We start from the raw sequence: 24,166 nt of genomic DNA, 5'->3' as shown, positions 1-24,166 counted from the left end.
GAATAGCTGGAATTACAGGCACCTGCCACTGTGCCCGGCTAATTTTTGTATTTTTAGTAGAGATGGGGTTTTGCCATGTTGGCCAGGCTGGTCTCGAACTCCTGACCTCAGGTGATCCGCCCGCCTCAGCCTCCCAAAGTGCTGGCATCACAGGCGTGAGCCACCGCGCCGGGCCTGTCTTCTCCTTTTGTTCCTTATGAATCATGCCGCCTCGAACACGCGTAGGGACCTGTGGTTTCCTTTCTCTGGGTAGAGACCCCGGCGTGCAATTGTTTGGTCACAGAGTAACCCCCAGGCTGTTTCCGCAGACCGACTGGTAGCTCTAACGTCCCAGCCAGGCTGTCCGGGGCACGGGGAGAATGAGGTGGAACCTTGCAGATGCTCCCTGGGTGGAATCATTGATCCGGACGATGACTTATTCATGACAGCAGCTTGGTGGAGCCAGAACTTTCCATGGCTTCCTGTTATAAATAGGGCTGGTGTGAGCACCTGGCTGTAGGGCCAGGTGGGAGGTTTGTCCTGTGATTGCTGGAGCCCAGGAGTTGGAAGCTGCGGTCAGCTATGATCAGGCCACTGCACTCCAGCCTGGGCGGCAGAGGCAGATCTCATCTCTATTTTAATTAATTAATTTTATTTTATTTTATTTTTATTTTTTTTTTTTGAGACAGAGTCTCGCTCTGTCACCCAGGCTGGAGTGCAGTGTGCGATCTCGGCTCACTGCAAGCTCTGACTACGGGTTCGCGCCATTCTCCTGCCTCAGCCTCCCGAGTAGCTGGGACTACAGGCACCCGCCACCCTGCCCAGCTAATTTTTTGTATTTTTAGTAGAGACGGGGTTTCACCGTGTTAGCCAGGATGGTCTCGATCTCCTGACCTCGTGATCCACCCACTTCGGCTTCCCAAAGTGCTGGGATTACATGCGTGAGCCATGGCGCCTGGCCTCAGCGCATTTATTTATTTATTTGAGACGGTGTCTCGTTCTGTTGTCCAGGCTGGAGTGCAGTGGTGCAATCATAGTTCACTGCAGCCTCGACCTCCCGGGCTCAAACAATCCTCCCGCCTCGGCCTCCCGAGTAGCTGGGACCGCAGGCACCTGCCACCACGCCCGGCTAATTTTTGGGTTTTTCATTACAGGGTTTTGCTGTGTTTCCCAGGCTGGTCTTGAACTCCTGACCTCAGGCGATCTTCCCACTGCGGCCTCCCAAAGTGTTGGGATTACAGGCATGAGCCACCACTTCTGGCCCCCTATTTTCCATTATTTTGAGACCCCCCCAAATATTTAATGCCCAGCTAAGCGGTGACCCCCCCATGGACACACTGCTGGCTGCCCTTCCAGCACTGACTGACCCCAGGGAAGGCTTGGGAGGCCCCAGAAGTGGATCCCAGGGAGGGGACTTGGGCAGCCCCCAGCTCAGGCCACCAGCATGGCCTGGGGGAGCATCTGCAGGGGTACAGTCCTCACTCTGGACCACTCCACCACACTCATGAGTCACCTGTCCAGGCAGCACCCAGAGTGGACAAAACACAAACCATGGCCTCCCCGTCTCCGGCACCATCTATTTGGCTTAGCAGGAAACAGGGTTTGCAACCTCAAATTGAGGGTTCCAGGCCAAACCCGCAGATTTGCTCAGAAATATCCTAACATGGGCCGGGTGCAGTGGTTCGCGCCTGTAATCCCAGCACTTTGGGAGGCCGAGGCAGGTGGATCATGAGGTCAGGAGATCGAGACCATCCCGGCTAACACGGTGAAACCCTGTCTCTACCAAAAATACAAAAAATTAGCCGGGCATGGTAGCGGGTGCCCGTAGTCCCAGCTACTCAGAGGCTGAGGCAGGAGATGGCATGAACCTGGGAGGCGGAGCTTGCAGTGAGCCGAGATTGCGCCACTGCACTCCAGCCTAGGCGACAGAGCGAGACTCTCTCAAAAAAAAAAAAAAAAGAAAGAAATATCCTAAGATGGCCAGGCACAGTGGCTCACGCCTGTAATCCCAGCACTTTGGGAGGCCAAGGCAGGCGGATCTTTTGAGGTCAGGCATTCAAGACCAGCCAGGGCCACCATGGTGAAACCTGGTCTCTACTAAACATACAAAAAATTAGCTGGGCGTGGTGGTATCCACCTGTAATCCCAGCTACTCGGGAGGCTGAGGCAGGAGAATCTCTTGAACCTGGGAGAGATTGTCCCACTGCACTCCAACCTGGGTGACAGAGCGAGACTCCGTCTCAAAAAAAAAAAAAAATTGCATTTTATTTTAAACAAAAGAGTTTGTCCAAAGACACCATTAAGAGACTCAAAAGGGGCCAGGCACGGTGGCTCATGCCTGTAATCCCAGCACTTTGGGAGGCTGAAGAGGGTGGATCATGAGGTCAGGAGTTCAAGACCAGCCTGGCCAACATGGAGAAACCCCGTCTCTACTAAAAATACAAAAATTTGCCGAGCGTGGTGGTGGGCGCCTCAAAAAAAAAAAAAAGACTCAAAAGGTAAGTGCCAGACTGGGAGAAGTTACTAGCTAGCAATGCATAATGTAATCAAGGACTCAGATCCAGAATATGTAAAGAACTCCCACAAATCAACAGGAAAAGAAACAAACCAATTTGTTTTGTTTTTTTGAGATGGAGTCTCGCTCTGTCACCCAGGCTGGAGTGCAGTGGCAGGATCTCGGCTCAATGCAACCTCTGCCTCCCAGGTTCAAGCGATTCCCCTGCCTCAGCCTCCTGAGTAGCTGGGATTGCAGGCGCCCGCCACAACGCCTGGCTAATTTTTTGTATTTTAGTAGACACGAGGTTTCACTATGCTGGTCAGGATGGTCTCAATCTCCTCACCTTGTGATCTGCCTGCCTCAGCCTCCCAAAGTGTTGGGATTACAGGCGTTAGCCACCGTGCCCGGCCTTATTTTTTATTTTATTTGTTTTGAGGTGGAGTTTTGTTCTTGTCGCCCAGGCTGGAGTGCAATGGTGCGATCTTGGTTCACTGCAACCTGCGCCTCCCGGGTTCAAGCGATTCTCCTGCCTCAGCCTCCCGAGTAGCTGGGATTACAGGCATGCGCCACTGCACCCGGCCCGAATTTTTGTATTTTTAGTAGAGACGAGGTTTCACCATGTTGGCCAGGCTGGTCTCAAACTCCTCACCTCAGGTGATCCGCTCACCTCGGCCTCCCAAAGTGCTGGGATTACAGGCCTGAGCCGCCTGTGAATTTATTGAGGGTGTCGGGAAATACCAGCCACAGAGGAGGAGGCCTTGGTCACCTACTCAGGCCAGGATTACCTGCCCCCTCTCCGGTGACAGGCTAAGCACAGAGAGGTGGAGAAAATTGCCCACAGCACCGAGGCCATCAGGGGACAGCCTGAGCTCTAACCTGCACCCAGGGGCTCCGGAGCTGGGCTCTCCCTGGCAGATCCCCAGAGCCGGCACTATGCTTTAGGAGCCAGGAGCCAGCCCTCAAGCTCCTCCGGACTGTCCCGCCCCCAGCTGGCCGTGGCTCGCTGCTTCTCACCGGCTGCCGCCGGGCAAGAAAGCAGAGCTCTGTTCTCAGATGGGGCAGGAGGCTGAGGCCAGGTGGATGGGGCACCCAGCCCTTCACTCCCAGGCAGCCCCCTTCTCCATCCCTCTATCCAGACAGCATTTGCTCCACACCTGCCGCGTGCGGGACTGGGGCTGGGCACACCCTCTGGTGGCCTCATTTTGCCTTGGGGTTGGTGTCCTGGGGACCCTGATTGGGGGGACCCTCCTGCTTCCCTGCACAGCCTGAAGTCTGAATCCAGGCCCCACGGGACCCTTCTCTGGTTGAGACTCCATCAGCTGCGTAACCCAGTTTCCTCAGGCGGCTCCCTCTGGGCCTCAATTTGCTGGTCTGTTATAGGGGAATAATAAACATTTTTTGTTGGGTGCAGTGACTCACGCCTGTAATCCCAGCACTTTGGGAGGCTGAGGCAGGCAGATCACCTGAGGTCAGGAGTTCGAGACCACCCTGGCCAACATGGCGAAACCCTGTCTCTACTAAAAATACAAAAATTAGCCAGGCGTGTTGGCAGGCGCCTGTAATCCCAGCTACTCAGGAGGCTGAAGCAGGAGAATCGCTTGAACCCGGGAGGTGGAGGTTGCAGTGAGTCGAGATCACACCATTGCGTTCTAGCCTGTGTGACAGAGCAAGACTCCATCTAAAAAAAAAAAAAAAAAAAAAAAAAGCCCATGATTTTGTTCTCTCCCCTGGACACCCTAAGTAGAGATGGGGTCTCTCTACGTTGGCCAGGCTGGTCTCCAACTCCTGTGCTCAAGTAGTGAGCCTCCTGCCCCAGCCTCCAGAAGTGCTAGGATCACAGGCATGAGCCACTGAGCCCTGCTCAGTTATGTATTCAGCTATATTTACTGAGCAACAGCTATGTGATGAGGGGAGGGTTCACTGAAGCCTTGAAGGGAGTGAAAAAACAAACCCAGTGGGCACCTGGGGAAGGGGAACCAGGCAGAGGACACGGCCGTGCAAAGGCCCTGGGGCAGGACCCCACCTGGCAAGTTGGAGGAACAGGGAGGCCCGTGTGACTGGAGCAGAGGAGGAGGGGGAGACAGGGAGGAGGAGAGAGGGGACTGGGCAGAGGAGGAGGGGAGACAGGGAGGAGGGAGAGCAGAGAGAGGACTGGGCAGAGCCTTGTGGGCTGCACGGAGGACTTGGGCTGCTACCGAGAGGGAAATGGGAACCTTGGAGGGCTGTAGGCAGAGCAGGGACACCCCCAGTCAGCCTCACAGGCGCCCTCTGGCTGCTGTGGAAGAGCCACCGCAATCGGCCGCTTCCGGCTAATTTTATTTTATTTATTTTATTTTTATTTTTTTGAGATGGAGTCTCGCTCTGTCGCCCAGGCTGGAGTGCAGTGGCACAATCTTGGCTCACCGCAAGCTCCGCCTCCTCCCAGGTTCAAGTGATTCTCCTGCCTCAGCCTCCCGAGTAGCTGGGACTACAGGTGCCCCCCCCCCCACACCCGGCTAATTGTTTTGTATTTTTAGTAGAGACGGGGTTTCACCTTGTTAGCCACGATGGTCTCAATCTCCTGACCTCGTGATCCGCCGGCCTTGGCCTCCCAAAGTGCTGGGATTACAGGTGTGAGCCATCATGCCCGGCCCTGCAGACTCTATTTTCAACTTCTAAATAGTTGGTCAGGGCCGGGCGCGATGGCTCACACCTGTAATCCCAGCACTTTGAGGGGGATGAGGCAGGAGGATCACTTGATGAGTAGTAGTAGATGGGTGCCCCCCATCACACCCGGCTAATTGTTTTGTATTTTTAGTAGAGACGGGGTTTCACCTTGTTAGCGACGATGGTCTCAATCTTCTGACCTCGTGATCCACCCGCTTCGGCCTCCCAAAGTGCTGGGATTACAGGTGTGAGCCACTGCGCCCAGCCCTGTCCAGGCTTTCAAGGAGCACTAAGCAAACACCATCCGGTTACAGGAATGAGAACGTGAGAGTGGCAGCAGCTGCGTTTTCTCCCTGGCGGGGCGAGGGCCGCGGCTGCATCCTTGGTGTTTGCCGCCCTCTGGTGGCAGCGTGCGTTGGCTCCTCTCCAGCGCACAACAGAAAGTCACATGGAAGTGGTTGTCTGGTGAAGATTCGTTAATTTACTTGGTCAATAACAACCAGAACCAACATTCATCCTTTTTTTTTTTTTTTTTTTTTTTTTTGAGGCAGAGTCTCTCTCTGTCGCCCAGGCTGGAGTGCAGTGGCGCAATCTCGGCTCACTGCAAGCTCCACCTATGGGTTCACGCCATTCTCCTGCCTCAGCCTCCCGAGTAGCTGGGACTACAGGTGCCCCCCATCACACCTGGCTAATTTTTTTGTATTTTTAGTAGAGATGGGGTTTCACCTTGTTAGCCACGATGGTCTCAATCTCCTGACCTCGTGATCCTCCCGCCTCGGCCTTCCAAAGTGCTGGGATTACAGGTGTGAGCCACCGTGCCCGGCCCTGCAGACTCTATTTTCAACATCTAAATAGTTGGTCAGGGCCGGGCGCGATGGCTCACACCTGTAATCCCGGCACTTTGTGGGGGATGAGGCAGGAGGATCACCTGAGGAGTTCAAGACCAGCCTGGGAAACATGGTGAAAACCCTATATCTACAAATAAGTTTTTTTTAGATCGAGTCTCACTCTGTTGCCCAGGCTGGAGTGCAGTGGCTCCATCTCAGCTCACTGCAACCTCCACCTCCCAGGTTCAAGCGATTCTCCTGCCTCAGCTTCCCAAGTAGCTGGGACTACAGGTGAACGCCATCACACCCTGCTACATTTCTATTTTTTTTTTTTTTTAGTATAGAAGGGGTTTTGCCACGTTGGCCAGGCTGGTCTTGAACTCCTGACCTCAAGTGATCTGCCCGCCTCGGCCTCCCAAAGTGCTGGGATTACAGGCGTGAGCCATCGTGCCCAGCCCTGTGCAGGCTTTCAAGGAGCACTAAGCAAACACCATCCGGTTACAGGAATGAGAACGTGAGAGTGGCAGCAGCTGCGTTTTCTCCCTGGCGGGGCGAGGGCCGCGGCTGCATCCTTGGTGTTTGCCGCCCTCTGGTGGCAGCGTGCGTTGGCTCCTCTCCAGCGCACAACAGAAAGTCACATGGAAGTCGTTGTCTGGTGAAGATTCTTAATTTACTTGGTCAATAACAACCAGAACCAACATTCATTCTTTTTTTTTTTTTTTTTTTGAGGCGGAGTCTCGCTCTGTCACTCAGGCTGGAGTGCAATGGCGTGTTCTGGGCTCACTGCAAGCTCCGCCTACGGGTTCACGCCATTCTCCTGCCTCAGCCTCCTGAGTAGCTGGGACTACAGGCACCCACCACCACGCCCGGCTAATTTTTTTGTATTTTTAGTAGAGACGGGGTTTCACCGTGTTAGCCACGATGGTCTCCATCTCCTGACCTCGTGATCCACCCACCTCGGCCTCCCAGAGTGCTGGGATTACAGGCGTGAGCCACCGTGCCCGGCCTCTACATTTATTCTTATTCCTCACTGATTTTCACCAGGTGCCCGGTGACCCTCATGATGTCCCCCAGGGCAGGGATGTCAATGTGGCAACTTCACTTACAGATAAGGACACTGAAGCTGGGAGAGGGGTAGGCCTTGCCCAGGGTCTGTCAGGGGCATGTGGCAGAGCTGGGACTCTGTCCTGGGCTTGGAGCCTGAGCTCCCAACACTGAAGGAACCTGAGGATGCTGTGTGGCGCCTGGAACCAGCTGAGCCTGAAGCTGACCCTACATTGATGTTTCAGTTATGGGAACCCATAGAACCTGGTTTGGCCAAAGTCAGTCTGAGTTGCGTTTGCTCGTGTCCTCTCCTAAATCTCTTTATTTTAGTTATTTATTTATTTATTTTGAGGCGAAGTCTTGCTCTGTTGCCCAGGCTGGAGTATAGTGGCACGATCTCAGCTCACTGCAACCTCCATCTCCCAGGTTCAAGCGATTCTCATGTCTCAGCCTCCTGAGTCGCTGGGAGTAGGCACCCGCTACCACCCCTGGCTAACTTTTTTATTTTTATTTTTAATTAATTAATTTATTTTTATTGTTTGAGATGGAGTCTCGCTCTTGTTGCCCAGCCTGGAGTGCAATGGTGCGATATCGGCTCACCACAACCTCTGCCTCCTGGGTTCAAGCGATTCTCCTGCCTCAGCCTCCAGAGTAGCTGGGATTACAGACACCTGCCACCACACCCCGCTAATTTTTTGTATTTACTAGAAACAGGGTTTCACCATGTTGGTCAGGCTGGTCTCAAACTCCTGACCGCAGATGATCCACCTCCTGCCTCAGCTTCCCAAAATGCCAGGATTACAGGCGTGAGCTACCATGCCTGGCCCCTGCAGGGTTAATTAAAATGGAGTTGAGGCCAGGTGCGTTGTCTCATGCCTGTAACCCCAGCACTTTGGGACGCTGAGGCGGGTAGATCATCTGAGGTCTGGAGTTCCAGACCATCCTGCCCAACATGGTGAAACCCCGTCTCTACTAAAAATAAAAAAAATTAGCCAGGCGTGGTGGCGGGTGCCTGTAATCCCAGCTACTCTGGGGGTTGAGGCAGGAGAATCGCTTGAACCCAGGAGGCAGAGGTTGCAGTGAGCTGAGATTGCACCACTGCACTCCAGCCTGGGTGACAGCGTGAGACTCTGTCTCAAAAAAACAAACAAAAAAGAGAATTCTCCTCCCTTTCCCGGTATATCATGATACACTGAGCCGGGAGGAAACCAGGAGAGAATATGAACCCCCTCCTGCTAGCAGCGAGCGCCAGTGCACAGTTATGCCCGCCCCGCAGGCCTGCTGTGATTGCTGTGATGTTCGCCCGCCTTCCAGACACGCTCTCCCGCCCCTGGAAATTTCACTAGGAATTCATCTAAACGTCTCACAGAATTACTTCTGGAATGTGTCTGCTCAGCAGGCAGAATTCTGTCTGATTTTCCAAGGGGCTGACTCATTACAGGAATTAAACTAAATCTCTTTTTTTTGAGACACCGTCTTGCTCTGTCGCCCAGGCTGGAGTGCCGTGGCGCGATCTCGGCTCACTGCAACCTCCACCTCTCAGGTTCAAGTGATTCTCCTGCCTCAGCCTCCTGAGTAGTTGGGATTACAGGTGCGCACCACTACACTCGGCTAATTTTTGTATTTTTAGTAGAGACGGGTTTCACCATATTGGCCAGGCTGGTCTCGATCTCCTGACCTTGTGATCCGCCTGCCTCGGCCTCCCAAAATGTTGGGATTACAGGTGTGAGCCACTGCGCCCAGCAAACTAAATCTTAAAAAAACAGGACAGAATAGGCTGGGCGAAGTGGCTCACACCTGTAATCCCAACACTTTGGGAGGCTGAGGCAGGTGGATCACTTGGGGTCAGGAGTTCGAGACCAGCCTGGACAATACGGAGAAACCCTGTCTCTACTAAAAATACAAAATTGGCTGGGTGTGGTGGCGGCGTGGGCCTGTAATCCCAGCTACTCGAGAGGCTGAAGCAGGAGAATCACTTGAATTCAGGAGGCAGAGGTTGCGGTGAGCAGAGATCACGCCATTGCACTCCAGCCTGGGCAACTGGAGCGAAACTTTATCTCAAACAAACAAACAAACAAAGGGACAGAATAATACAAGATGAAAGTGCACATTTTATTTTTATTTTTAAATTAATTAATTAATTTTTTAAGACGGAGCCTTGTTCTGTTGCCCAGGCTGGAGTGCAGTGGCACAATCTTGGCTCAGTGCAACCTCCACCTCCTGGGTTCAAGTGATTCGCCTGCCTCGGCCTCCCGGGTAGCTGGGATTACAGGCGTGCACCACCACACCTGACTATTTTTTGTATTTTTAGTAGAGACGGGTTTCACCATGTTGGCCAGGCTGGTCTCGAACTCCTGACCTCAGGTGATCCGCCCGCTTCAGCCTCCGAAAGTGTTGGGATTACAGGCATGAGCCACTGCATCTGGTTCCTCTTGGTCTTCTGCTGAGTGAGCAAGTCCCTAAGTCCTTGGGGACAGACGTGAGATGGAGCCCAGAGTGATTTTCTGAAGTGACTTCTGGGGTACAGGGGCTACACTGTTGGAGTCTGCGGTGTGTGGCAGGCTGGGTTATGTGGAGCTCAAATGTCTGAGCCTCAGTCTCTCCTCTGGACAGCATGGTGGGGTGCCTTCAGGAGTAGGACCGTCCGGGCTGTTACTGTAGCCCCTGCTGCCCCCCAACCCCTCTTGACTGAGGGGTCTGCAGGCAGCGACACCAGATCCCACTGGCTGGACTCAGCCTTGAGCAGCAGAAGCTGCATCCTGCTTCTGAGAATTCTTTATGGCACGGGACGAAGAAGATCACGGCTGGGCAGAGAGTAGGTTTTAAGAATTTAGGATGAGAGCCGGGCGCGGTGGCTCACGCTTGTAATCCCAGCATTTTGGGAGGCCGAGGCGGGCGGATCACGAGGTCAGGAGATCGAGACCACGGTGAAACCCCGTCTCTACTAAAAATACACACAAAAAAATTAGCCGGGCGTGGTGGCGGGCGCCTGTAGTCCCAGCTACTCGGGAGGCTGAGGCAGGAGAATGGCGTGAACCCAGGAGGCGGAGCTTGCAGTGAGCCGAGATCGCGCCACTGCACTCCAGCCTGGGCGACAGAGCGAGACTCCATCTCAAAAAAAAAAAAAAAAAAAAAAGAATTTAGGATGAGGGCCGGGCGCGTCACCCAGGGCTGTGCGTGAGGCCCTCCCTTCCTGCAGGCCCCACATTCCGTTTTTGGGGTTGGAATAGAATTGCCCTGACATGAAATAAGTCACCCACTATGGCCACTGAGGCGCCTTCTATGGGCACATAACCTGCCTCCTCCATCAGACTGGGGTCTCCCTGCGGGCAGATGCCTCCTCCGTCAGACTGGAGTCTCCCTGCGGGCAAGATGCCTCCTCCATCAGCCTGGGATCTCCCTGAAGGCAGATGCCTCCTCCGTCAGACTGGGTTCTCCCTGAGGGCACATGCCTCCTCCGTCAGACTGCGTCTCCCTGAAGACAGGGGCTCTCCCTCCTCCCTCAGTCTCTGCTCTGCCCAGACGCAGCCCCTCTGCCCCCTTCCCCGGCCTCCCTAGGGCCCCCACAGCCCCCACTGCCCAGCTATTTTGGTTCCACATCTGCCTGCCCAGGCCCGGCGTGGGCCGCCTTAAAGATGGATTCTTAAAATAGTCACTGCGCGGTTCTCCCTGTGGCAGCGCAGCGGACACTGAGCAGCCAAGGAGGAGACACTGGCCTGGGTGTAATTAACACCCGCTGCTCCCAGCAGGGTTAGGGGAGCCTTGGGGCCGAGGCCTGCTTTGGGGGGTGTCTGAGGACACGCCCCTGCCATCAGGCACTGAATCCGACAGTCAATGGTCCCCACGTGCTGAGAGCTTTACGTAAACTAGCTCCTCCTACTACCCGGGAGCCTGGTCCTATCATTATCCCTGTGTGTCAGAGGGAAACTGAGGCATGGGGCAGTGAGAGGACCCCCCTCACCCAAGGCCACACAGCAGGCAGCAGAGCCAGGACTTGGGTCCAGCGCCCACGCCTCTGACCAGTAGGACCTGGCTTCCCTGGATGTGAGCCTGGTATACATGCGGAGCCGAATTAATGACCCTCTCGCCTCCTCCGAGACCAGAGCATCGAGGGATTCAGCAAATGCTTAATAAGCACCCTGGGTACTGCGAGGGACGTGGTGAGACGGGGCTGGAGGAGCTGGGCTGGTGAGGCTGGGCCCCAGGCCTGGTGTTGCTAAAGGCGCCTCTCCATGATCAATTGTCAGTCACTCAACAAGCATCAGCCAAGCACCTACTGCATGCAGATGCTGGGAACTCCCTATGGGAACCTGACAGCCCCACAGGCTCACGGCCTAGCGGGGTGGAACCTAATGTCGCCAAGAAAATGAAACAGACAGGGGAGGCCCAGGGGGCTTTGTCCGCACCAGGCGGGGGCCAAGGCAGTCAGCTCACTCCGGGTTTATTTCATGGCAGTTTGGGGGTGTGGGACAAAGACCCCCCTCCAGCTCTTTAAACTGGGCCCTCTTTCTCCCAGGTGAAGGGGACCATCCTCATGGGATCCTATCGATGTGAGAGCTTTGTGCCCACCAGGTGTGGCTGGGTGCACCAAGGTGAAGGGTTTGAGGGCTGCACAGGGACCCCCAGCACTGGGAGTTTGGCCTCCTCCCTCAGACTGGATGGTTTCCAGGGTTCGAAAGGGGCAGGTCTCCCCTGTCAGCTTGGGACTTCTCAGAGGGAGGAGCTGAGTGTCTCCTCCCTCAGACCCGCAGCTCCTCAAGGTTCTACAATCTGTGCCTCCCTCTTTGACTGGTCCCTCTGCCCTTAGACTAGGGGAAACAAATTATACCCGAAAGTGGAGGAGAGGGTCTCCTTCTTTCTTAGACCCAGAGCATTTGGCAAAGTCTCAGAAGCAGAAAGAATCAGCAGGGGTCCCATTTCATCCCCGAAAGCTTTAGACCCCAAAGGCAGAAACATTTCTAAAGGAAGATAGAAACGGAAACGAAAAACCCAACAGTCCCAAATGCGCCCATGGCGGGATTGTTGGCAGGTGAGCTGTGGTTCTTGGATCCTGGATCTAGGACCCATTTCCTAGGATGGGGGCTTGGCGATGGTCTTGGCAGTTCCCACGAGGGTCAGGGCAGGGCGGGGGGTGGGCGCCCCATCCCGAGGCTCAGTCATCCTCCTCACTGGCGTAGATGTGGGATTCCCAGCGCTCTGCCATGGCGTTCTTGTGACGGGTCACCCGTATGGCTTCCAGGACCTGCAAAAAGGAGGCATGAATTCCCCCGATCCAGGTCCTAGCCACACCCCCGAGATGTCTCCTCCAACTGCCAATTCATTAGAGAGGCCTAGAACAGGGGTAAAGTAGGATCCCCTCCTCTGTTTCAGACCCTCTACTCCTAGTAATATGACCAAAGAATATGCTAATTCATGCTGAGCTCCAGGGCAGGAAAAATGTCTGTATTTGGCTTTTTTTTGTTTTGTTTTGTTTTAAGATGGAGTCTCGCTCTGTCGCCGAGGCTGGAGTGCAGTGGCGCGATCTCGGCTGATTGCAAGCTCCGCCTCCCGGGTTCACACCATTCTCTTGCCTCAGCCTCCCAAGTAGCTGGGACTACAGATGCCCGCCACTGCGCCTGGCTAATTTTTTGTATTTTTAGTAGAGACAGGGTTTCACCGTGGTCTCAATCTCCTGACCTCATGATCCGCTTGCCTCGGCCTCCCAAAGTGCTGAGATTACAGGCGTGAGCCACTGCACCCGGCCAATGTATTTGGCATTTTGGATTCAGCTCAAAGAGGGGTCAGGCATAGTGGCTCATGTCTATAATCCCAGAAATTTGATGTGCTGAGGTGGGAGGATCCCTTGAATGCAGGAATTCGAGACCAGCCTGGGCAACCTAGTGAGACTCTGTCTGTACAAAAAAAGTAAATAAATAAAAATAAACTATCTGGGTGTAGTGGCACATTCCTATGTTCCTACTTGGGAGGCTGAGGTGGGAGGATTGCTTGAGCCCAGGAGGTCAAGGCTGCAGTGAGCTGGGACCACATCATAGCACTCCAGCCTGGGTGACAGAGTGAAAGCCTGTCTCAAAAAAATAAAAATAAAAAATAGTAAAGAAAAAGCAAAAGGAGGGCCACACATGTGTGCCATAAACTGACTGAGGGGTCTTGGCTTGAATAGTCTCAGATGCATCCCTCCCTCAAAGAAAGTGCCTTTGGCTGGGCGTGGTGGCTCACACCTGTAATCCTAGCATTTTGGGAGGTGGAGGCAGGAGGATCACCTGAGGTCAGGAGTTCGAGACCATCCTGGTCAACATGGTGAAACCCCATCTCTGCTAAAAATACAAAAATTAGCGGGGCCTGGTGGTGGGTGCCTGTAATCCCAGCAACTTGGGAGGATGAGGCAGGAGAATCGCTTGAACCTGAGAGGCGGAAGTTGCAGTGAGCCAAGGTCACACCACTGCACTCCAGCCTGGATGACAGAGCAAGACTCCATCCCCCGCCGAAAAAAAAAATTGCCTTTGTTTGGGGTCTAACCTCACAAACCTTCACCACGTGGTGGAGAGGTGGCATGTGGATCCTCTTCTCCTAATCCATGTCCATGGCAGACATCACAAGCAGATCACAGCAAAATCCACCCTGAGCAGACACGACCAATTGAGAAGACACCCAATACGATCCCCACACCTGGAGGAAGGGGCTTCCATTGGCCCCTGTGTGCAGGGGCACAGATGTGGGGGGAAAGACTTGAGTCTTCGTGCCCAGGAGCATACTCACCTCTGAGTTGATACCATCTGAGGGGTCGATGCCAGCATACTGCAGGAAAGGAATACAAGTCAGCCAGCCTTTCTGCCCTGCCCGGTACAGAGTCTGCCCAGAGCTCCCGCACAGCCCTGTCTGTCACCATTTGGGGAAGAGTGGAAGGCATCCCCTGCCCTGAGTGTTCTCAACACGTGTCCCACGATCACCCAGACTCACAGCCACCCCCCTTGCTGTTCCTCATGCTGTTCCCCTCAGTGCAGCCTCTGTCCAACATTCATGATTTATTTTATTATTTATTTATTTATTTATTTATATTGGGTCTGAGTCTTGCTCTGTCACCCAGGCCGGAGTGAGGTGGTGCGATCTCGGCTCACTGCAACCTCCACCTCCAAGGTGGAGCCCCCCTAGTAGCCTCCCTTTAGCCAGGAGTGGTGGCGGGCACCTGTAATCCCAGCTACACGGGAGGCTGAGGCAGGAGAATTGCTTGAACCCAGGAGGCAGAGGTTGCAGTGAGCCAAGATCACGCCACCGCACTCCAGCCTGGGTGACAGAGCGAGACTCCATCTCAAAAAAAAAAAAAAAAAAAAGACATAATAGTCCTCATGGCATTAAATATTCCTCATGTCATTAAAAGTGATGAGGAATATTTCATGCTGACAAAAGGAGCTTTCATCCAAGAGGATAAACATAGATGAACAATTACATGTCTAACAACAAGGCATCAAAATTCATAAAGCAAAACCCGTAAGGCAAAGCTCTGTGGCTTGTAGGTCCTGGAGTCACGCCTGGGTTCATGAGCTGCCTAACCCCGGACATGTGAGACCACCAGGGTGCTAAAGGTGTGGTTCATTGGAAGCCCCGAGCCAGCGTATGACCGACACATCCCTCCCTCTCTCCCTGTCCCTCCCTCCCTTCCTCGCTTTGTTCCTTCCTTCCGTCCATCCCTCCCTCCCTCCTGCCTTCTCTCTCTCTCTCTCTCCGTGGCCAGGCGCGGTGGCTCACTCCTGTAATCCCAGCACTTTGGGAGGTCCAAGTGGGCAGGTCACTTGAGGTCGGTTTGAGCCCAGCCTGGCTAACATGGTGAAACCAGGTCTCTACTAAAAATACAAAAGAATTAGCCAGGTGTGGTGGTGCACGCCTGTAATCCCAGCTATTCGGGAGGCTGAGGCAGGAGAATCACTTCAACCCGGGAGGCAGAGGTTGCAGTGAGCCAAGATCGTGCCACTCCAGCCTGTGCAACAGAGCAAGACTCCGTCTCAAAAAATAAAAAGAAAAGAAAAGAAACTAATGCTGGTGACGACGACAAATTGCCACTGTCCTCCTCCTCCAAGCAGAGTTGGTGCTTTGGTCTTTGATCCTGGAGATGACCTCCTGATGGGGACAAAGACCCCAGCTTATATGGCCTCTCCGAGCAGAAGCGGGAGACATGAGGACACCCAGTTTATCATTTTTACCTGACATCTGCAGGAGACTGAGGCACGGCCAGGGGTGGGGGCAGTGAGGGGAACAGTGCTTGAACCCAGGTCAGGCTTGAGTCCTGCTTGAACCTCCTGTGGCCTTAATAGGGGCTGTCTGACCTCAGCCTGGCCTCTGCAGAGACGGGTTCCAGACTCACCCACTGCTCCTTCTTTCTCTGCCCGGGAGGAGCACTGTCCACTGGCTCTTCCGCTGTCCACGCCAGGCTTGAGTGCAGGTGGATGGGGCTGAAGAAAGGAGACTCAGACACTGAGTAACTGCCCGTGATGCCTGTAGGGGGGCAGGGAGGGCAGAACATTAGAACATTTGTCAGACCTCTGCTCGGGAGACAGGGTCTCTAGCCAGCAGCTAAGGAGACGGGTGTATGGACAGACAGAGCAGATGACTATCTGGGAAACTGACAGATTGACCAAAGCAGCCAGTCAGGAGAAACTGGACATACAGATGGGCCAACACGCAAGGTGAAGAACATTAAAAGTGACACAAGGAATATTTCACATTGACAAAAAGGTGCAATTGTCCAAGAGCATAAACATATAGGAACAGGCCGGGCATGGTGGCTCATGCTTGTAATCCCAGCACTTTGGGAGGCCAAGGCAGGGTGGATCGCCTGAGGTCAGGGGTTTGAGACCAGCCTGGCCAACATGATGAAAGCTGCCTCTACTAAAAATACAAAAATTAGCTGGGAGTGCTGGCGGGCGCCTGTAATCCCAGCTACTCAGGAGGCTGAGGCAGGAGAATCACTTGAACCCAGGAGGCAGAGGTTACAGTGAGTTGGGATCACACCACTGCACTCCAGCCTGGGCGACAGAGCGAGACTCCATCTCAAAAAAAAAACTAAAAACCAAAAAACAAAAACAAAAACACACAAAACATATATGCACATTTAAGCACCTAACAACAAGGCATCCAAATCCATAAAGCAAAAGCCCTAAGGTAAAGTTGACACTTCTCTCCAAAATCTACATTTTTGATAGACAGGCAGACAAACCAGCAGACTGAGGGGATGAACAGTCAGGAGGGGATGTTTCCCCACCTCCAGCCCTTCCACAGCCTGGAACTCCACCTCTCCACCCTCCCCTGCTCCAACCTCGGAGACCCTGAGCCAAGCAGCCCCTCCCTCGAGCCCCTTCTCACCGGATGCCTGGGAGGAGCTCCTGGAGTCCTGGTCACAGTTCTCATCTGGCGTTGGGGAGAAGACCTCTGGGAAGAGAGCATTCCTCCGCTCCTCTGCCACCTCTCGCTCCCGGCGCAGGACACTCTCCACCTCCCTCTCCAGCAGATCAGACGACTGGGACTTCTGCAGCCTCAGCGCCGGGGCCCCGGCCACCTCCCAGCCCCAGACATGGGAGACTTGGGCCTGCTGGGGCTCGTCTGGAGCCCTGAACTGCAGAGGACGCAGGCGGAAGTACTCCCACCGCACGACACCCCCGTTGGCTTGCGGGGATCCCCGAGGGGGCTTCGACGGCTCTTGCTTTGCGCTCAGGGGTTTTCCAGAGGATTCTGAGAGATGCCTCGGGGACATCGTGGCCTTTGGTGACGTCGCAGCCTTGGCCTCCACTGTGGAGAGACTGCTGGGCTTGCCGAATGCTCCGAAGGCTGAGAATTCTAGCTGGGGCGTCCCGGGGCTCAGGTACGGCTGGTACGCATCAGGTGGGATGCGGTTCACCTTCCTCACTTCTGGAGCTGGTTCGGCCGCCCAGGCATCTGGGGTCGGGCGGAGGACGGAGTCGGAGCTGAGAACTCTCCGGAGTCCAGGCTGGGGATCCTCCGAGGCCCAGTCGGGTGTGGACGCCCGGCCCACGTGCAGGCCCTCCCGCCGGTGGTCTTCCTCACGCTGTGTCTCCTGTACCATGTCCCGCTGCACGTAGAGGGACGGGCGCCCTCTCCCCCGCCGGGGGGCTGTGATCAGGCTCACCTTGGTCAGCAGTGGCCTGGTGGGGATTTCCACCAGCTCCTGGTGGCTGGTTGCCCGCCGAATTCCCCTCTGCTCTCGCAGGTCTGCCTCACGCTCCTGAGCCAGACGGATCTCCCGCTCGATGGGCGTCTCCTTGCGGGTCCCTGGGGACTCCACTGGGGCCAGCGAGCCAGGGTCATCTGCAACTTGGACACTGGCCCAGGCGGGCACAGCACGCACCTTGTTCTCTTCCCTGACCACCCCCTTCACCTGGGGCTTGATGGGAACTACGTGCCTGTTGGCCAGGTGGGGCTTGTTGAAGGCCTTGGGGGCCTGGCTGACCCCTGGGGATGTGCCTGCGGGGGCCCCCCTGGCCGGGGAGCTACGAGGGACCTCCTTGTTCGCCTGCTCCAGACTCAGGAACTGCTGTCTCGCTGCCAGGAAGTCAATCTGCTCCCTGTCAACCACGTTCTCCTCCAGGGGCGTGGACCGAGGTGGGCTGGGGGTCCTGGGGTCTCCGTGGTCAGGAGTGCCCTGGAGTGTGGCCACGGTGCCGCTCTTCCTGACTGCCTGGCCCTGGATGACGGCCCAGCGCTCCCGCTCCAGGTCACACAGCCTCCTGGGGATGGCGTCCCCAGCATCCAGGCGGTAAGTCTTCATCTCCTCGTCCTCCCCGTCCTCTGGGTGGAGTGCCCATGTTGGACGTCGCTGGCGGGCATCCCTGGCGCCCAGGCGGTAAGCCTTCAAACCCTCATCCTCCCCGGTCTCCGAGTGGAGCCCCCGTGGGGACGGCTGGCCCGGGTAGGCATGCACGCTGTAGGACACCCCCTGCCTCAGCACGCCCTGCTGGGCCTTGTGGTCAGTGGGCCCTGTCTGCGGCTCATCCTGGCCCCAGCCGCTGGCCTCGGGGCCCGTGCACACCAGATGGTATGTGTAGCTGGTGTCTCCATCCAGCACCAGGCCGGTGCCACGGTGTGCCTGTGGGATGCCCAGGATGGGGTATCTGGTCACGCGGTCCATCCCTTCGGGGTCTTGGCCTCAACCTTCCTCCCGTGGGGTGGAGACCTCTGCGCTCACTGAGGGAGGAGAAGGAAATGAGGGCCATCAAGTCAGAGCACCTACGGAGAGGAACAGCTTCCAGTCCCCCAAAGGGCAAAGTGTCCATCGAATGGCCTTTGTGATGGGTTTGGGGATGGGTAAGTGACACAGTCCGGCCAATCAGAGCAGCCCATTCTCTAACCTCCGTGATTGGTTTAGGGGTGACACAGTCCAGCCAATCAGAGCAGCCCATTCTCTAACCTCCGTGATTGGTTTAGGGGTGGGTAAGTGACACAGTCCAGCCACTCAGAGCAGCCCATTGTCTAATCTCTGTGATTGGCTAAGGGATGGGTGAGTAACTCAGCCTGGCCAATCAGAGCATCCCACCTTCTGGCCTCTGTGATTGGTTCAAGGATGAGTAAATGGCCCAGCCTGGCCAGTCAGAGTAGCCCATTCTCTGGCCTCTGTGATTGGTTCAGGGATGGGTAAGTGACTCATCCTGCCACCCTCTGGCGTCTGTGATTGGTTCAAAGATGGGTAAGCGACCTCGTCCAGCCAGTGACAGTGTTTCACCCTCTGGCCTCTGTAATTGGTTCAGAGATGAGCATGTGACTCAGTCTAGCCAATGACATGAGACCCTGGGACTTTACAATTAACGTAGAAGATGAGACCCTCTTCCTGCTGGTCTTGTTAGGCAGATGGGATGAGATGGTGAATTGCTGGGGGCGTAAGTGCCCCCAGTGGGTACAGCTTGCTTGACAGCAACCACAACACCAGCAAAGCATCCTGAAAACGTTGAAGCTCCCTGATTCCAACTGCACCTGAATCTCCGAATGCCCCATTACTACAGCAACAACTCACATTATATGTATCTAACATTTGCAGCCCATTAAAATCAGGGTGCCCTGCCCAGCTCATCTCCCAGACACACACACCTGCCCTGTGGAGTCCACCTCAGCCTTGATTTTTTTTTTTTTTTTTGAGCTGGAGTCTCGCTCTGTCGCCCAGCCTGGAGTGCAGTGGCACGATCTTGGCTCACTGAAACCTCCATCTTCTGGGTTCAAGTGATTCTCCTGCCTCAGCCTCCCGAGTAACTGGGACTAAATGCGTGCGCCGCCACACCCGGCTAATTTTTGCATTTTTAGTAGAGACGGGGTTTCACCATGTTGGCCAGGCTGGTCTCGAACTCCTGACCTTGTGATCTGCCTGCCTCAGCCTCCTAAAGTGTTGGGATTACAGGTGTCCAGCCTTTTTAAATTTTTATTTATTATTTTATTTTGAGACGGAGTTTTGCTCTTGTTGCCCAGGCTGGAGTGCAATGGCATGCTCTCGGCTCACCGCAACCTCTGCCTCCCAGGTTCAAGCGAGTCTCCTACCTCAGCCTCCCGAGTAGCTGGGATTACAGGCGTCCGCCATCACGCTTGGCTAATTTTTTTTTTTTTTTGGATTTTTAGTAGAGATGGGGTTTGGTCATGTTGGCCAGGCTAGTCTTGAACACCCGACCTCAGGTGATCCATCCTCCTCGGCCTCCCAAAGTGCTGGGATTACAGGCGTGAGCCACCGCGCCTGGCCTCAGCCTTGATCTTTGAAGCCTTCCTGGGCCGCGCCATATTTCTCTGCATGTCCTGTGCACCGACGCTTTCCACCCTGAGCTCACTCTGAGACTCCTGGTGTGGGGTTTTTCTATCTGACAATTACAGATGGCCCCTTGCTGAGGGATGTCACATGGAGAAACTGAGGCCCAGAGAGAAGGACTGACAGCAACTCCAGTTTCCCGGCTCCCACATCCTGGTTCTCCACCCTGCCCTGCCCAGCTGGATACCTTGTCCCATCTGAGACAACATCCCCGCCTGGGCCTTGTCGCCATAAAGCCAGGATGGGCAAAGGAACACCATGGACCTTGTCCCTCTGGGCCCAGATGGGGCCGTGGAGCCTGCGGGTGACACCCTGACCCAGTGCCTTCTGGCTCTCAGCCCTCTCCCAAGGGTCCAGGTTGTGGCTGGGCTCAGTTCCAGGAGCCTTCCCGAAGGTCACACACCTGCTCGCACGCTTCTGTGGCTCCTGGCATCTGCAGGGCACGGTTCTCACACCCTGCTCCTGGCCTTAGCACAAAACCCCAATTTCTGTGGGCATCCCCACCCCAAACCAGACCCTCCTCTTCTATCCCAAACCAGGCCCTCCTCCTCCACCTGCAGCTCTCTCTGTCTCGAGGCCGCCTGTTTCTGCTTCTCCACAGCTTCCTCTGCTGAAGCCCACGGACACCTCCTCCAGGAAGTAACCCAGATTGCCCCTCCCCCAGAGCCATCATCTGAACACCTCCTTCATGTCAGGCCTTGTACCCAGCACCCGTCTTAAGCATCGTCTTTTTGTTTTGAGATGGAGTCTCACTGTGATGCCCAGGCTGGAATGCAGTGGCATGATCTCAGCTCACTGCAACCTCTGCCTCCCAGGTTCAAGCAATTCTCCTGCCTCAGCCTCCTGGGTAGCTGGGATTACAGGCGCCCACCACCACGCCCAGCTAATTTTTTCTTTTTTTTGAGACAGAGTCTTGCTCTGTCACCCAGGCTGGAGTGCAGTGGCGCGATCTTGGATCACTGCAAGCTCCGCCTCCCAGGTTCACACCATTCTCCTGCCTCAGCCTCCCGAGTAGCTGGGACTACAGGCATCCACCACTACGCCCAGCTAACTTTTTGTATTTTTAGTAGAGATGGGGTTTCACTGTATTAGCCAGGATGGTCTCCATCTCCTGACATCGTGATCCTCCCACCTTGGCCTCTCAAAGTGCTGGGATTACAGGTGTGAGCCACCGCGCCCGGCCAGGACACCCGGCCAATTTTTGTATTTTTAGTAGAGATTTGTTTCACCATATTGGCCAGGCTGGTCTTGAACTCCTGACTTCAGGTGATCCGCCTGCCTTGGCCTCCCAAAGTGCAGGGATTACAGGCGTGAGCCGCCGTGTCCAGCAGGCATCATCTTTTATAGTTGAGGAAAGGAAGCTTCACCTGAAGACGCAGGGACCTCAAAAGCTTGAGCTTCTCCTGACTCCTAAAGAAAGCACTGTTGGCTGGGCACAGGGGCTCAGGCCTGTAATCCCAGCTACTCGGGAGGCTGAGGTGGCAGAATCACTTGAACCTGTGAGGTGGAGGTTGCAGTGAGCTGAGATTGTGCCATTGCACTCCAGCCTGGGTGACAGAGAAAGCCCCTGGTCTCAAAAGAAAAACAAACAAACCCCCAAAAAGCAGGACTGCTGCTCCCGGGCCCACCAAGGCTATCATTTAGATCTGCTGCCTTTACACCAACCAGCAGCACCTTTTTTTTTTTTTTAAAACAGACCGGGTCGGCCGCGCACAGTGGCTTATGCCTGTAATCCCAGCACTTTGGCGGATCACGAGGTCAGGAGATCGAGACCATCCTGGCTAACACGGTGAAACCCTGTCTCTACTAAAAATACAAAAAAATCAGCCGGGCGTGGTGGCGGGCGCCTGTAGTCCCAGCTACTCAGGAGGCTGAGGCAGGAGAATGCTGTGAACCTGGGAGGTGGAGCTTGCAGGGAGCTGAGATCGTGCCACTGCACACCAGCCTGGTGACAGAGCGAGACTCCGCCTCAAAAAAAAAAAAAAAAAAAAGAAAGAAAAAAAAGAAAAACTCAGCCCCTCTCTGAACTGGAAAGTGGCATCAAACAGCATAAAGTGGAGAGATTGTGGGGAGCCGTGTTGAAACTACACGCGATGTGTCATGCAATCTTCCGCGCGTATCAAATGTCAGAAACTAAAATAAGGGAAACATTGACAGCCAGGCAGCATTGGTGAATAAATCCCACACGAACAGCGGAGCTTCCTCCCAAAGTGTGACGCACAGATGCCTCCCCTGACCTGAGGCCTCCTCCTCCGTGGACGCCGCCTGCCCAGCTCACGGAAGGCCTTGCCTTCTCCCACCCAAAACCGTCAGCCCAGGCCTCGCTCTCTCCTGCTGTGGCCACAGGTCAGCATCCTTCCTGCAGCCCAGAGTCTGGTATACAGCAGGCACCTAATAAATACTGGCTGAGCAAACACCACTCATCCCAGCTGCTCAGACGTGGGGGTTGGGCTCATTGCGGAATGCAGACTGGCCCCATCGTGCCTTCTGGCCCTGAAGGGCTGGGCAGGTCCACGCCCTGCACCCTGGAGCTCCCCGGGGAGGGCGGGTGTAGGAATGTTTGCTGAGTGAGTGGACAGACGTTTACACAGCGGGATTTATAACCCACATCAGATGTCAACTCCGGGAGAAAGGGAGCCTTCCGCCCAGCCTCGAGCAGGTGCCGGGTCTCCCGGTGGGGTGGGGTGGGGTGGGGTGGGAATGAAGGCACGGCATCCTCCTCTACACATTTCTCCCCAGTGATTCACTGAAGCCAGCGGGTGGAGCCCAGGGTCCAGCTCTTGGGTTCAAGGCCACTAGGCCCCCTCCCCTGCTGCCTGTGCCTCAGTGCCCACCCCCCACCCCCTGCTTTTTTTTTGAGACGGAGTCTTGCTCTGTCACCCAGGCTGGAGTGAAGTAGCACAATCTCCGTTCACTGCAACCTCTGCCTCCCAGGTTCACGCCATTCTCCTGCCTCAGTCTCCCGAGTAGCTGGGACTACAGGCGCCCGCCACCACGCCCGGCTAATTTTTGTATTTTTAGTACAGATGGGGTTTCACTGTGTCGGCCAAAAAAACCCCTGGATCCACGGCAGCACTCACGACCGGCATTCTTGGGCAGCGGTGCTGCCCCTCGGGGTAAGAGCCCCCGGACGGAAGGTGGCCCCTGCAGGGCCCCGTGGTGGCTAAGGACCTCGGCGTCCTGAGACTTCCTGCAACACCTTGGAACCGTTTTCAAGTCCGGTTTTCGAGAGAGGGAGCTGAGACCCAGAGAGGAGAACCTGCTCATCTGAGGTCACACAGCAATGACAGAGCAAGTGTCTGAAGGCAGTTTTCAGACTTTGCTCCAAATCACCTCCTCCTACAGGAAGCCCCCTGGGTTACTCCTCCCAGCCCCACCCTGTACCCTGTTGATACCAGAATGAAACTGGGTTTATGGACCCTGGTGCCGCACCGCCTTCCTCATCAGCCAGTTGGCTCCATCTGAGGGGCAAAGGTTCCCTTGTGGGGCCAAGACTCAGACAAGGAGGCCATGCAGCAGGGAGGGCCCGATTCCCTTTTCCCATCCGTCGGGGTTGCAGTTACCCTTGAGTCATCTCAGCTCCTTGGGCTCCTGGGTGGAGCTCCACCGGCAGACGTTGGGCTGAGTCCCTGCTGGCTGCCCGGGATCCCAGGCTACTACCTCGCCCCCACCCGAGGACCCAGGCCAAGTCCCCAGCCCCGGCCTGAGGCTGCTTCCACCTGCACTCAGCCACCCTCCTCCGTGTCCCCAAACCAGCCCCCAGCCCCACGGGGGTGTTTACTGCCCAGAGCCTCCCAGTCAGGGGCCTGGTGGTAGGTAGAAGCCTCTGGAATTGCCAGGACCATGGAGGGGCCCCTCTGGCTTCTGACCGTGGGGATGCCAACCCGGCCCCTCCCTTGGAGGGTTCTGGGATTTGGGGTTCAAAAGTCCCGGCAGAGTTCAGGGACAAGGGCCTCTGCTTTCCCAATGGGTGCCCTTGAGGCCCCAGAGCACCTAGCGGGGGCAGAGGGAAAGGCGCCCCAGGGAGGCTCCGAGGGTGATGGTGTGGGGCAGGGGGCCTCCCTGGGTCCCAAGTGCCCCCAGGCAAGCAGACCCCGCCCACAGACACACGACACCCCCACGCCAAATGTGGATCCAACCACCCCACGCAGAATCCCCGCCCGGCCCGTCCCGGGGCGCCCCAGCCTCACCCGCCGGCTCCTGGCTCCACAGCCTGCAGCCTCAGCTCTGGCTCCTCGATGGGCACAGAGGCCTCCCAGCTCTGCCCTGCCCGCCAGGTTGCCAGGGGACAGAGGCCCCACCCAGGGGAGGCAGGTGTGCCCCCTCCCCCCAGCCCCACCTGGGATCAGGAAACAAAGTCCAGAGGAGGAGGAGGGAGAAAGAGGA

At 55.6% G+C, this 24,166-nt stretch overlaps 2 protein-coding genes across 3 annotated transcripts in view; both read right to left on the bottom strand.

Moving 5' to 3' along the window:
* The window catches only part of AZU1 (azurocidin 1), a 99,694-nt gene that overhangs the window by 56,244 nt on the left and 19,284 nt on the right, over positions 1-24,166 (bottom strand). The window lies entirely within an intron of this gene.
* On the bottom strand, positions 11,185-18,238 carry MISP (mitotic spindle positioning). Of its 2 annotated transcripts, XM_055250061.2 has the most exons (4): positions 16,348-18,238; positions 15,350-15,480; positions 13,750-13,788; positions 11,185-12,235 (listed from the first exon to the last, which is right to left on the bottom strand). In XM_055250061.2, exons 1-4 carry the CDS (start codon positions 18,125-18,127, stop codon positions 12,146-12,148), a joined length of 2,040 nt encoding a protein of 679 aa, XP_055106036.1. In that variant the 5' UTR covers positions 18,128-18,238; the 3' UTR covers positions 11,185-12,145. The 2 variants fall into 2 exon arrangements, with proteins under 2 accessions (XP_055106036.1, XP_055106037.1); XM_055250062.2 differs by lacking the exon at positions 13,750-13,788.

This window comes from Symphalangus syndactylus, chromosome 17, assembly GCF_028878055.3.
Source record: "Symphalangus syndactylus isolate Jambi chromosome 17, NHGRI_mSymSyn1-v2.1_pri, whole genome shotgun sequence".
Lineage (NCBI taxonomy): Eukaryota > Metazoa > Chordata > Mammalia > Primates > Hylobatidae > Symphalangus > Symphalangus syndactylus.
The sequence above is the reverse complement of the archived record's forward strand: the minus strand, read 5'-3'. Positions and strand labels throughout refer to the sequence as shown.

Bases quoted from the DNA above. Each gene is read 5' to 3' on its own strand.
- MISP (XM_055250061.2), bottom strand. From the start codon at position 18,127: ATGGACCGCGTGACCAGATACCCCATCCTGGGCATCCCACAGGCACAC. The intron at 13,789-15,349 runs GTGAGTCTGGAA...CCTTTCCTGCAG, and splicing joins AGAGAAAGAAGGAGCAGTGG to TATGCTGGCATCGACCCCTC. The intron at 12,236-13,749 runs GTGAGTATGCTC...TCCTTTTTGCAG, and splicing joins CAGATGGTATCAACTCAGAG to GTCCTGGAAGCCATACGGGT.